This window comes from Elephas maximus, chromosome 20 (genome assembly GCF_024166365.1).
Source record: "Elephas maximus indicus isolate mEleMax1 chromosome 20, mEleMax1 primary haplotype, whole genome shotgun sequence".
Taxonomy (NCBI): Eukaryota; Metazoa; Chordata; class Mammalia; order Proboscidea; family Elephantidae; genus Elephas; species Elephas maximus.
The window spans coordinates 53,526,455-53,538,860 of NC_064838.1; the positions used below are offsets into that span (position 1 = coordinate 53,526,455).

A 12,406-nucleotide genomic window follows, 5' to 3' on the forward strand; every position below is an offset into this window, starting at 1 on the left:
CCTCCGCGGGCCCCGCCAATCGTGGGCGGGATCGCGTGGGGCGGAGGGTCGTCATTGGACATCAGCTGCGCCGGGGCGTCCCTAGGCGCTGCTACCTGTAGCCAAAAGCGCAGTCGATCGGCGGCGCACCGCGCGGGGAAGGGTCGCTCTCGCGAGAGCGTAGCTTCTTTTCTTGGTGGTGGTGGCGGCTGCCGCAGTTCGAGGAGGACCGACATGGACGCTCGAGAGGACTACGTGTGGCCGCGGGCCACCTCGGAGCTCATACTCCTTCCGGTCACGGGTCTGGAGTGCGTGGGGGACCGGCTTTTGGCGGGTGAGGTTTGGTTTGAAGCGCGCGCTAGCGAGCTAAGAAACTGAGCGCCAGCCTGGGACGGGGCCGCGAGGAACAAAGGGATGCCCCGAGGAGGAGGGTGGGCTGCGGGCGAGGTCCGATCGGAGGCGGGAAGGGACCCCAGGAGACGACGGGAACGAGGATGGGCCTGGGAGACAAATACTGATGAGGCTACTGCAGCCCTTCGTAAACTGCAGCCGACCAGGACAAGGCAGGCGCGGCCGCGGGAAAGTGCGGGATAACGGGGCCGTTTCGGGGGAGGGGTCCGTGGCTTCTTCGAGGAGGTGAGTGGGGTTTGGCCCCTCCTGAGGAGGCGGAGCGGGGGTTGGGGTGGTGAGCCCCCCAGGGGGCGTGGCCGGGTATGGCTGGGGGCGGGGTTGTGGCTTTTCCAGGGAAGATGGGAATGAAATTACTCTGAGGTCGCGGGAAACTGGGGATGAGACCTTTCCAAGTAGGACAGTGTCCCGGAAAGCGGGCTATGAGGCCCCTCCTGATATGGTTGGGGTCCGGGCAATCCAGTGTCGATTCCCCTCCGAGGAGGGCCAGGTGGGGAAGCACAGGCTCCGGTGACTGGCCCAGGGGCCTGGGACCGGAGGCGGCAGAGACCTGCGGAACGATGAGGTCTGACATGAAGCTACTGACTGACAATGGCGATGAGGTGCTTCTTTGTTTTAAAAGGGCCTTGAGTGAGCTGCTGCCAGTCTTAGGCAGGCAAGGGAGTGTGTGGGGGGCAGTAGCGGATGCCCAGTTTTGATCTTGGTTGGGGGCTCTGGGAGCCTCTCGAGCTAAACTACGAAGGCTCCAGGATTTGGGGACAGTTAAGTAGAAACCCAAAGAACCACAGAATGAACTAGGAGAAGGGGAGGGGTGAGTTCCTGGCAGAGGTTAAGCATGCCAAAGGCAGTGAGGCCAGAAGAGTTGGTTACTTTTCAGGAAGGAAGAAATTCCTCTGAGGCTAGAGCAGGGGTGAGGCCTGGGAGGAGAGGAGGCTGGAGAAGTGAGCTGGGGTCAGATTTGCTTAGGGCTTGATCTGACTTTATTCTTAAGGGCGGTGAGGTGGCCCAGCGGAAGGGTTTTAAGCAAGAAAATGAGTTGGTGGAAAATGCATGTTAGAAGGCTCCCCATCAAGTGAATTCACCCATTCCTGTGACTTCCAAAGTGGCTTTTATATAGCTACAATTTTTAATTCCATGTGTGCTTCAATATAATATGAATCCTCAGCCCTGTTCTCTCCAGAGTCCCCTGCCCAGGTGCACAGGTGCTTACAAACTGAAATATCCCATCTACCCTCAGTGGTCCATCTGCCTGATGGCTCAGCTCAGCAGGGAAAGCACCAGTCACTCAGATGCCCAAGCCTGAGAATCTGCTTGACTCCCCAGGCCTGTTAGGTACCAAGTCTAGTTGATTTTGACATCATTTAAATGGCACCTGTCTGTTTCTCTGCCTTTACTGACATTACCTGAGGCCATGCCACTATGTCTCCTTTAGGTCCTCAGTAATATTTTCTCTGACCTTCTTAAATCTTTCATTTTCTGACCCACTACCTCAAGCTCTTGCCTACTTTAGGGCTTCACACCTGCTATTCCTTGCCAAGAAAGTTTCTTTCCTGTCTGTTCTTCCTCTGGCTGATCTCTGCTCATCTTTGAATCCTCAGCCTACATGTTGCTCATCGAGGTGACCTCCCCTGCACTCACCCAGTCTGGTTAAATTAGACCAGGGCTGCTTTCTCAACCTCTGCACTGCTGACATTTTAGACCAGGTAATTCTTTTTGTAAGGGGCTGTCTTGTTCATGGCAGTATCCCTTGCCCTACCCAGTAGATGCCAGCAGCACCCCCCCCCCACAAGTCGTGACAACCAAAACTGTCTCCAAACATTGCCAGATGTCTCCTGGGGGGCAAAGTCACCCCCTGTGAGAACACTGTTTTAGACCTTCCCATTTTATATTTTTACGGCAACTTGTAGGGTTTCTTCCTGGAATTTGCCAGAATTGTAATGGTGTAGTTGAGCAGTTTTACTGTTTAGTGTCTGCCTAATCCAAAAGGGCAGTGTCTGTGCTTGTTCACTGACAGCATCTAGTTCAGCGTTGGGCTTATTATCAACGCTGAGTAAATGTTTGTTGACTGTTAAAAGATGGAGATTGCCGGTCAGCAGTGGTGTGAGGGGCTGTTGCTGGTCTCTCAGGTAAAAGCACCAACCTTGCTATGGTGGCGAGGGTTTGTGAACTCTTTAGAAAGGGAAATCCACAGGACTTGGAGACAGATAAGAAGTGAGAGGTTGAGAGAGGAGCAAGCAGGGGGCTTCCAGGTTTCTGACTGGAGGATGGGCAGAGGGTTTGATGGGCACTGGGATGAGGAGCACTGAGAGAATTTGGGGTGGATGTCAGTGGAGTGGCAGGTGCCTGCAGGAAAACCAGGAGGCAGCTGGGTGCTCGGTTTTAGAGCTATTTGGGTTGAGGATGAGGCTGTCCAGAAAGTCTGTGCATGAGTAAAGCCTGTGGGAACACTAGTACTTGGAGCAGATGCATCCGGGAAAGGCTAAGGAGCAAAGCAAGGAGCGCGCATGTCAGGAAGCAATAAATGACGTTTCTGTAGTCTATATTTGTTGTGTTTCTGCCATGTGCCAGACTCGGTCTCAGCCCTGGATGTCTCTTACCTCCTCCCTTCCTCCTGATATCCCTTTCTGTTGTTGCTGCTCTGGGGCTCTCAGAGCCAAGGCTGCCATACCCCAGAAGGGGGGCTCACACAGTGGGCCAATGGCAGGGCCAGGACTCAAGCCCAAGCCTCTGCCAAGACCAAAGTGTGGGCTGTCTCTCCTTGGTCTTCCCATTGATATTGAACATACGCACCCCTTCTCAGATATAGGGAGAGGCTTCTGAAAATCAGGAGGGGTGTGGCCATTGACCTGAGGGTGGAAAGGTTGCCTTAGCAGGACAACCTTCCTCCCAGTGGAGGAGAGAGGAGGAAGGAGGATGAATGGAGAGGTAGATGGGGCCACCTGGGGACTAAAGCTGAGGGGGTTGCAGTCTGAAGCATGAGAGGAGGTAGATAAAGAGGAGGCTAAGAGTTTAAGGAATTCACAGTTGAATTGAACTGGAGCCTCTGACAAAGGGAGCAGAAAGCCAGCACTGAAAATCTGGCTGAAACTGAGACCAAGGATTTCTCGAGGTTCACGCCTGTGGGATCACGTGTCCTAACACATTAACAGGTTACATGTTGATAGGTCCCTTCCCCACAGGTCACCAGCATTAGGTGGGAGGTTCTGATGCGGCTCTTTGCCTCTGTCTAGGTGAGGGTCCGGACGTCCTGGTATACAGCTTGGACTTTGGTGGGCATCTGCGGATGATGAAGCGAGTACAGAACCTGCTTGGCCACTATCTTATCCATGGGTTCCGGGTGCGGTCAGAGCCCGGTGGAGACTTGGAGTCACAGGCCACAGTGGCTGTGTTTGGGAGCAAGGGGCTCCGAGTTGTGAAAGTTAGCTGGGGGCAGGGCCGCTTCCGGGAGGTCTGGCGCTCTGGCCTGTGGAGCATGTCCGACTGGATCTGGGATACATGCTGGTTGGAGGAGAATGTGGCCGTAGCTCTGGGCCACAACTCAGTGGTGCTCTACGACCCCATGGTAGGACGTACCCTGCAGGAGGTGCCCTGCACAGATAGGTGTACCCTCTCCTCAGCCTGCCTGATTGGAAACACTTGGAAGGAGCTGACCATGGTGGCGGGTGCCATTTCCAACGAGCTCCTGGTCTGGTACCCAGCAACCACGTCAGAAATCGAGCCTGTGGCACCTGACCGGCGGGTCAGTGGGCATGTGGGTGTCATCTTCAGCATGTCGTACCTGGAAAGCAAGGGCTTGCTGGCCACAGCTTCAGAAGACCGAAGTGTCCGCATCTGGAAGGTGGGCGACCTCCGGGTGCCTGGGGGTCGAGTGCAAAATATTGGGCACTGTTTTGGGCACAGTGCCCGTGTGTGGCAGGTCAAGCTCCTGGAGAATTACCTTATCAGCGCAGGAGAAGACTGCGTTTGCCTGGTTTGGAGCCACGAAGGTGAGATCCTCCAGGCCTTTCGGGGCCATCAGGGCCGTGGGATCCGGGCCTTAGCTGCCCACGAGCAGCAGGCCTGGGTCATCACCGGGGGTGATGACTCAGGTATCCGGCTGTGGCACCTGGTAGGCCGTGGGTACCCAGGCTCGGGGGTTTCAGCTCTCTGTTTTAAGTCCCGTAGCAGGGCAGGCACCCTCAAGGCCGTAACACTGGCTGGCTCTTGGCGAGTATTGGCAGTGACTGACAAAGGGTCTCTGTACCTCTATGATCTCGAGGTCAAGTGCTGGGAGCAGCTCCTGGAGGACAAGCGCTTCCAGTCCTATTGCCTCCTGGAAGCAGCTCCTGGACCTGAGGGCTTCGGGCTGTGTGCTATGGCCAACGGGGAGGGTCGTGTCAAGGTTGTCCCCATCAACACTCCAACTGCTGCCGTGGACCTGACCCTGTTCCAGGGGAAGGTGCACAGCCTGAGTTGGGCCCTGCGTGGCTATGAGGAGCTCCTGTTGCTGGCATCGGGCCCTAGTGGAGTGGTCACTTGTCTGGAGATCTCAGCTGCACCCTCTGGCAAGGCCATCTTTGTCAAGGAACGTTGTCGCTACCTGCTTCCCCCAAGCAAGCAGAGGTGGCACACGTGCAGTGCCTTCCTGCCCCCAGGAGACTTCCTGGTATTCGGGGATCGCCGGGGCTCCGTGCTGCTGTTCCCTTCCAGACCAGGTCTGCTCAAGGCCACTGGGGTTGGAGGCAAGGCTGGGGCTGGGGGACTTGGCGTGAGTGGTTGCAGTGGTGGGGGAAGGAGCACCTCGGCTGAGTTGGGCCCTGTGTCCACACTCCCTTCCCTGCATGGGAAACAGGGCGTGACCTCTGTCACCTGTCATGGTGGTTACGTGTATACCACAGGGCGCGACGGCGCCTACTACCAGCTCTTTGTGCGAGGCGGCCAGCTCCAGCCAGTCCTACGGCAGAAGTCCTGTCGAGGCATGAACTGGCTGGCTGGGCTCCGCATGGTGGCCGATGGGAGCATGGTTATCCTGGGTTTCCATGCCAATGAGTTTGTGGTATGGAGCCCCCGGTCACACGAGAAGCTGCACATCATCAGCTGTGGTGGAGGACACCGCTCCTGGGCCTTCTCGGATACCGAGGCTGCTGTGGCCTTTGCCTACCTCAAGGATGGGGACGTCATGCTGTATCGGGCCCTGGGTGGCTGTACCAGGCCACATGTAATTCTCCGGGAGGGTCTGCATGGCCGAGAGATCACCTGTGTAAAACGTGTGGGCACCATCACCCTGGGGCCTGAATTTGAGGTGCCCAACCTTGTGCAACCTGACCACCTGGAGCCTGGCAGCAAGGGGCCTGGCCTGATCGACATCATGATCACAGGCAGTGAAGACACTACCGTCTGTGTGCTGGCACTCCCCACGGCCACGGGTGCGGCCCACGCGCTCACAGCAGTTGGCAACCATATCTCGTCGGTGCGTGCGGTGGCCGTGTGGGGCCCCGGCACCCCAGGTGGCCCTCAGGATTCTCGGCCAGGCCTGACTGCCTATGTGGTGTCTGCCGGGGGCCGGGCTGAGATGCAGTGTTTCAGCATCATGGTCACACCAGACCCTGGCACCCCAAGCCGCCTTGCGTGCCACATCATGCACCTCTCATCGCATCGGCTAGATGAGTACTGGGATCGGCAGCGCAATCGGCACCAGATGGTCAAGGTGGACCCAGAGACCAGGTGGCGTGGAGCGTAGGGTGGGGTCATGCAGGGCAAGCCCCATGCCATGCAGCTGCCCCTAGGCTCAAAGGCCCTACCTGATGGCTGTGTGTTGTTGCTGCAGGTACATGTCCCTGGCTGTGTGTGAGCCTGACCGGCCTGGCCCTGGCCCCCTCGTGGCTGCAGCCTGTAGTGATGGGGCAGTGAGGTGAGAGCATAGGGCCCAGGGGCTGGGGGAAGAGGGACGAGGTTGTCCAGATTGAGTTCTAAGCTGGGCTGCCCCCTGCCTCCCCAGGCTCTTTGTCTTACAGGACTCAGGGCGGCGGCTTCAGCTGCTTGCCGAAACCTTCCACCACAAGCGGTGTGTACTCAAGGTTCACTCCTTCACACATGAGACACCCAGCCGGCGGCGGTGAGCGGGGCTGGGTGAGGGTCCTGGGAGCGGGGCTCTTGTCCTCCATCCCCCTCATTAACCTGGCTGCCCTTTCTTGGCTCCTAGGAGGCTGCTTCTGTGCAGTGCAGCCACCGATGGCAGCCTGGCCTTCTGGGACCTCACCACCGTGCTAGACCATGGTTCCACTGCCCTAGAGCCACCAGCAGAGCCTGGGCTTCCCTCCCGTGAGTAGCTGGTGTGCACTGCACTGCCCTTCTCCACCCTACCCCTTTACCTTCACCCATGTAGCAGGCTGAGTCGTGAAAAGCATTTTCTTCCCCCAGAGCTGGGGACCCCCTGCCTCACTCTCCAGGCCCACAGCTGCGGTATCAACAGCCTGCACACCTTGCCCACGTGTGAGGGCCACCATCTTGTGGCCAGTGGCAGTGAAGATGGCTCTCTCCATGTCTTTGTGCTTGCCGTGGAGGTGCCAGAGCTGGAAGAGGCTGCTGGGGAGGCTGAGCTGAGACCTCAGCTGCGTGTGCTAGAGGAATACTCTGTTCCTTGTGCACATGCTGCGCATGTGACAGGTCTCAAGATTCTGAGCCCAAACCTCATGGTCTCAGCCTCCATCGACCAGCGGTTGACCTTCTGGCGTTTGGGGCACGGTGAGCCCACCTTCATGAACAGTGCTGTGTACCATGTACCAGATGTGGCTGACATGGACTGTTGGCCTGTGAGCCCTGAGTTTGGTCACCGCTGTGCTCTTGGGGGCCAGGGACTTGAGGTTTACAACTGGTATGACTGAGATGTCTCGTGGTGGCAGGCATGCTGGGCGTGGAGCCTGCTCGCAGACAGAGTGGAACAGTGAGTGAGCATGCCCGTGCCCAGCGTGCCTTGAGAGGAGGCAGAGGCAGCTTCGAGCTCCTGACTTCAGAACAGGAGCTGGGGTGAGGAAAGTGCTACCTGCCAGACCGAGGACGCACCCACCCCCACACTCCACAGTAGGACACAGCTTTACAACAGAACAATTTTATTTTGCATCCAGGCCCCTAACAAAATCTGTGGGGCTGTTTTTTTTTCCCCCAGTCGATGACTTTGTGACATTAGGGCCTTGTTGCTTCAGATGTGGTTCAGTGGAGGGAGGCCCAGCATGGCCAGGCCAGCGTGCAGCACTGCACGCACGGCCCGCAGAAGCTGCAGGCGAGCAAACATCTGACCAAAGAGGTGCGGTCGGGGCTCCTGGAGGAGAAGAGGCCTGCTGCTCTCATCCTCTGCTGCCCCTGCCTTCACCCCTCCTGTGCCTCCCATGCACCCCCTTTTGCTGTGTGCTTACCCCTAGGATGTGTATGCGGTTGTAGTACGAGCTGAAATCCATGCTGAGCTGCACCAGGAATTTGCACACCTGGTGACAGAAACAAGTCACTGGCCTGTCCCTCAGCACTCTTGTGCCCCAGCCCAGAATAAAGAATAGAGCGTATAGTGTCTCTCCTGGTTTCCACCTCACCATCTCCGTGCGTGCAGTGATGTGGAGCCCCGGGGCTGTGTAAGCCAGAGCTGCTGTCTGGCTCAGCAGGTCAGGGAACGGGAGGATACTGTTGAAGAGCAGCAGCCACTCACCCTGTGGGAGAGAAGGGTGCTGGGAGGGAAAGGCCAAGCCTCCTGCTTGTGCCGACTCTCCAGGTGGGGCACTCACCTCATCATGGAGCAGTGAGAAGTCCAGGCTACTCACAGGTGGAAATGTGGGGTACAGACCTTGTTCCATGCTGTGCTTGTAACTCTCAAAGAGTGTGGCAAGGCGGGCACAATTATACATGACAAAGGTGCCACTCTTGGTGCCCTTTGTGGAAACACTGTTGTCGGCCAGGGTCAGGAGGAGCTGGAGGACAGAGGCACGGCTGCAGAGAAGGAGGGTAGCCGCCATACCCTGTCCCCCCAGCTCTGGCCCCATGGGGCACCCAGGCTCACCTGACTCTGTGGGGCTGTGCTGAGCATCTCAAATTTGATGGTAGCCACAGAGAGAATCCCGAAGATCTCTGTCCAGGCTGGGTCTGAGGGAGCAGAGCTCAGTCAGTCACTCTGCAGGTAGGGAACAAGGGACGGGGTACAAATGACTTGTTCCTATCCCAGAGCACAGCCAGAGTCTCCCAGGCGCACCTTGTGCCAAATCCCCGCCATGCTTGACTGCTGAAGCCTTGCATACCTGGGCAAGCCGGAGCCTGTATTTTGAAAAGAGAGACAGTGGGTAGGGTCCCAGTGAAGACCCACCCGCCTTCCCGCACCTCAGCTATCCGGGTTCAGCGTGGCTTTCCTTCCGGCGTCACTCACTCGTAGTACTTGGGGGCAGTCAGGGTACCAGGTCCACCAGCTACTTTCACTGGGCCACAGACCAAGTGCTTCTGTCAGGAAGATGGCAGAGGTTCAGCCTAGCTGGCACTATCCTCCAGCAATAAGTCCCTCAAGGGACCCAAATCTGGTGCTCTGCTCCACCAGGACCTCCCCAGCCTGTCACTACCTGGCTTAATACCTCCAATCAAATCTCAAGTCCAGCCCCTTAGGACACAGTCCAGACTCCTCAACCTATTCAAGGTTCTCTGGGATGTGCCTCCAGATCCCACCACCTCCTGTGCCTCTCTACCTGCTAAACATGCATGCTATTCACCAAATCCAGTGTTTCCCTCCAGATCAAGTGTCATCTTCTGGACCCACTGGCTCTCAGGCTCCTTGAGCTTTCAAGGGCCCTTTGAAGCTGGATGGTGAGCTCCACCATTACTGACCTACCTGTCTGAGAGGAGCCTGGTCATCCAACTTGTGCCAAAGCAGGTCTAACTTCTGCTGCTGGAACTCCTCCTCGCAGCTTACCACGTGCACAACAATGCAGTTGTCTGTACCTGAATCTGGGGTCCCAGCCTACAGGGAAGGAAGACAGTCACTTTGGGGACACAGGACACCTGGCTTGTGAGAGGCCTACAGGGCAGAAGAGTCGCTAACCAGGCCTGAGGAGCTGTCCTCGGGCCAGTTCTGCACAGCCTCCTGCAGCTCAGCCAGGGAGGAGAGAAGATCCTCAGTCACTGCAAAGACAGACAGGTGTTGAGGCTGGCCGGGAGTGCAGCAGTCCCCGCCTTCTTCCTGGCCCTGCTACGTTCCAGGTCCTACCCAGACAGCTGTCTAGGTTGGGGTCATAGCCGGCTGAACGCCCCTGCTCTTCCACCAGCTCCTTCAGGCACACTCTGCCCAGGATGCCAGGGGGCAGGGCCTCCCCATCTTGGGCAGAAGTAAGCTCAGCAAGAGCGCGGCTCCTCAGGGCTTCGGTCGCGGCACTCTCCGAGGCAGCGGGCCATTCCACTCGCAGTTGCTGCAGGAAGGTCCGCATGTGCGGGTCCCGCGCAGCGGGCACCAGGCGCACACTCACTCTGTGAAGCAAGGGAGGCCACCTCAGCCGGCGCAAGCAGCCCAGCTCCCCCGACTTCCCGCTCCTAGCGTCCATCCCCGAAGGCAGCGCCGCTCTAGGCCCCTAGAGATCCTGCCTCCTCCATTTGGGCTCCGCGCCCCGGCTCACCCGCGAGAGCGCAGAGCTCGCGCTAGATGATCGGCTACGAGAACAGCACGCAGCTGGCTCAGGCGGAGGGTGCAGGGGGCGCCGCGCAGCGCCGCGCAGTGCAAGACGACGCGCGGACCTGACGAGGCGGGCGCGGCAGGCGCGGCGTAGGCGGCCACGGAGCCGAGGACGTGCTCGAAGACAGCGGGCCGCCGCAGCTGGAGCGCCAGGCCGGCGGGGGTGGGCGCGCAGCGCAGTACCGGGGCCACACCGGGGCCCTGCAGGCCGGCGACAGCAGTGACCACGGGCTCTGGCACCTGCAGGTAAAACAGCGGGTGAGCGGGTCCCGGAGCCCCCACTACCCGTGGCCTCAAGTCCCCGCCCGACTTGCGCTCACCTGCTCGTCTCCGAAGCGCGCCTGTAGTGCGCGCCGTGGCGCCAGGAAGTCTCGGGCGCGCAGGTGGCGGGCGCGCGTCTCCTTGAACCACACGGGACCGCCGGGTCCCAGGGCAGCATTAAGAGCCCCCAACATCTCCCCAACTCCGAGGCGCCCCGTCGCCATGGCGACCGGAAAGGAGCAAGCGGAACCGGAAGCGAAGTGTCAAGAGGCCGAATTTCCGGGAGGGGAGATTGGCCCAGCACAATCCCAGAAGAGACAGGTGCGTCCGAGTGGGCTGTGCTGGCCGCTTCCGACCCGTCTTCCCAGAGCTCCCTGCGCGGGGCCCACCTTCCTTACCGAATTCCGCCTGGGCCCAGGGTGCCTTCACCGTGGCCTCGTATTAGCAATTAGGAAAAGCATCCTTGGGACCCAATCAGTAGGGGCTCAAACCGGATCCCTGTTCTCCTCGTCGAGGTCTCACATCTCAGTATTTGTGAGATGTTTCATTTTCCCCATTTTACTCGATTAAAATGTCAAACGTTTCAAATGGGTTGTCACTGGCATATCTAACATTAAAGCCACCTTCATAAGCTACTAAGAAAAATCTCATTAAAAAAAGTGTTCTTTCAGGTTTTTTGCAAGCATTTCCTTGTTATGAATCTTTATTCCGGATAAATGCCCATAGATAAAATTTCCGATTTTCTCCTCTTGAAATGTAGGCGGTTTGAACCATCATTATGGGCGTTTCCAGAATTACCAGCTTTTAATACTTCTCCTTAAAACTGCTATACTTTAAATAGTAATCCTCCCGCTTCCTGTTTTAGGCAGCGAGCCATTATGGGGGCAACAATAACACTGAGAAGACCCAGCTAAAAGATAGCCCTCAACTGGAAGCATCCCTCTGCTCTACCAGCAGGAAGGCTCTTTCCTTTGTACCACGAAGGCTCCCAAATGCTTTCATTTCTATGTAACAACTCCCCCGGTTTTCTTTCTTTTTTGATAGAGATGAGGCCCCACTCAGCAAAGAGCGCTGGTGCCGTCGTTATGCCCAGAGCTCAGAGACGAGGGGACCCCAGAGGCAGGAAAAGCCTGGCAAAGCTCCTTTCCGGACCAGGGCTGCGAAGCCCTGCTGGGAGGCGCCAAAAGAGCACTGGGCGGACACGACATTCCCGATGGCTTCTTGGGTGCCCACTCAACGGGAGTGATCGTGTCATTCCAAAGCGCTTTCCATGCTGCAGGCTCCCGATCCCGGGGGCAGCTGCTAGCAGGGTTATGGGGCTGAGGGGAGCTGGGGACTTCAGCTTCTCTGGGCACATGAAGACGGTTGGGGTGGTTTTTCCCCAGGAAGTGAAGCGCTATCTTTAGCGAGCTGCGGCGGCCCTGTGGGACTCACCGCCATTGCAGCGCTACCCAGAGGCCCTGGGCCTGCCCTCCCCCGCCAGTGCTCTCCGGGGTTCCAGAAAGAACCACCAGTCCTAGCTCTCCCGCGTCTATACCCGTCACCATCAGCCTGAGGGCGCACTTGACGGGGGGAGACCAGAGCGGCCCGGCAAAGTATATCTGGGGGTCACGACTAGCCCACCCCATCTGGGCCAAGACGCTGCTCAGGCAGGAGAGCAGGGAACGAAATCCAAGCGCAGCTGGAATGCTCTGGAGACAACAGCTGCTTTTGGGATTCCGTTGCCCGCTGTCCCGCCGTGGGGGGAGGGAGCTCCTGCCCCCAGGTCCCTCGCCTTCGTGCCACACCAGAATCCCCTATTCCTAATCCCGGGGGGGGGGGTGCGGGCCTCCCCTGGGACCGGGTCCCCATCCGGATTAAATCCACCGGACAAGATTAGTCCTGCGGGTCCCACGCAGCCGGGGCTACAGGGCCGGTGGTGGGGAGGGCTTCAAGACCGGCCAAGAGGGAAGCGCACCCGCCGGGCTGAGGAGGAAGTGAGCCCACGCGCGCCCGCCTTGGGGCACCCCCGCGTCCGGGCCTTTGTCCGGTGACGCTATCAGCGCCCGAAACGCCAGGGGCCAAACGAGCCCACATGGCGGCGGCGGG

The 12,406-nt window shown here is 58.4% G+C and overlaps 2 protein-coding genes across 6 annotated transcripts; one reads left to right on the forward strand and one right to left on the reverse strand.

Annotated features, from left to right (window-relative positions):
• The first annotated feature begins 115 nt into the window (after nucleotides 1-115).
• WDR6 (WD repeat domain 6) lies at nucleotides 116-7,498 on the forward strand. Of its 4 annotated transcripts, none has more exons than XM_049862582.1 (7): nucleotides 116-313; nucleotides 529-615; nucleotides 3,618-6,090; nucleotides 6,194-6,277; nucleotides 6,365-6,481; nucleotides 6,569-6,687; nucleotides 6,787-7,498. In XM_049862582.1, the coding sequence occupies exons 1-7, from the start codon at nucleotides 214-216 to the stop codon at nucleotides 7,248-7,250; spliced, it is 3,444 nt and encodes a 1,147-aa protein (XP_049718539.1). In that variant the 5' UTR covers nucleotides 116-213; the 3' UTR covers nucleotides 7,251-7,498. The 4 variants fall into 4 exon arrangements, with proteins under 4 accessions (XP_049718539.1, XP_049718540.1, XP_049718541.1 ...); XM_049862584.1 differs by lacking the exon at nucleotides 116-313 and adding an exon at nucleotides 1,625-1,719 and having other exon boundaries at nucleotides 599-615; XM_049862585.1 differs by lacking the exons at nucleotides 116-313; nucleotides 529-615 and adding exons at nucleotides 731-989; nucleotides 1,625-1,719.
• A 66-nt stretch (nucleotides 7,499-7,564) lies between these two features.
• DALRD3 (DALR anticodon binding domain containing 3) lies at nucleotides 7,565-11,961 on the reverse strand. Of its 2 annotated transcripts, XM_049862587.1 has the most exons (12): nucleotides 10,378-11,961; nucleotides 10,002-10,297; nucleotides 9,599-9,855; nucleotides 9,434-9,513; nucleotides 9,224-9,352; nucleotides 8,771-8,841; nucleotides 8,600-8,661; nucleotides 8,411-8,493; nucleotides 8,139-8,321; nucleotides 7,950-8,063; nucleotides 7,779-7,847; nucleotides 7,565-7,684 (listed from the first exon to the last, which is right to left on the reverse strand). In XM_049862587.1, the coding sequence occupies exons 1-12, from the start codon at nucleotides 10,540-10,542 to the stop codon at nucleotides 7,565-7,567; spliced, it is 1,629 nt and encodes a 542-aa protein (XP_049718544.1). In that variant the 5' UTR covers nucleotides 10,543-11,961. The 2 variants fall into 2 exon arrangements, with proteins under 2 accessions (XP_049718544.1, XP_049718543.1); XM_049862586.1 differs by having other exon boundaries at nucleotides 7,950-8,321.
• Nucleotides 11,962-12,406: the final 445 nt, after the last annotated feature.

Coding starts and splice junctions, on each gene's coding strand:
- WDR6 (XM_049862582.1), top strand. CDS start 214: ATGGACGCTCGAGAGGACTACGTGTGGCCGCGGGCCACCTCGGAGCTC. Junction 314..528: donor GGGGGACCGGCTTTTGGCGG/GTGAGGTTTGGT, acceptor CGTAAACTGCAG/CCGACCAGGACAAGGCAGGC. Junction 616..3,617: donor TCCGTGGCTTCTTCGAGGAG/GTGAGTGGGGTT, acceptor GCCTCTGTCTAG/GTGAGGGTCCGGACGTCCTG.
- DALRD3 (XM_049862586.1), bottom strand. CDS start 10,542: ATGGCGACGGGGCGCCTCGGAGTTGGGGAGATGTTGGGGGCTCTTAAT. Junction 10,298..10,377: donor CGCGCTTCGGAGACGAGCAG/GTGAGCGCAAGT, acceptor TTTTACCTGCAG/GTGCCAGAGCCCGTGGTCAC. Junction 8,662..8,770: donor ACTGCCCCCAAGTACTACGA/GTGAGTGACGCC, acceptor TTCAAAATACAG/GCTCCGGCTTGCCCAGGTAT.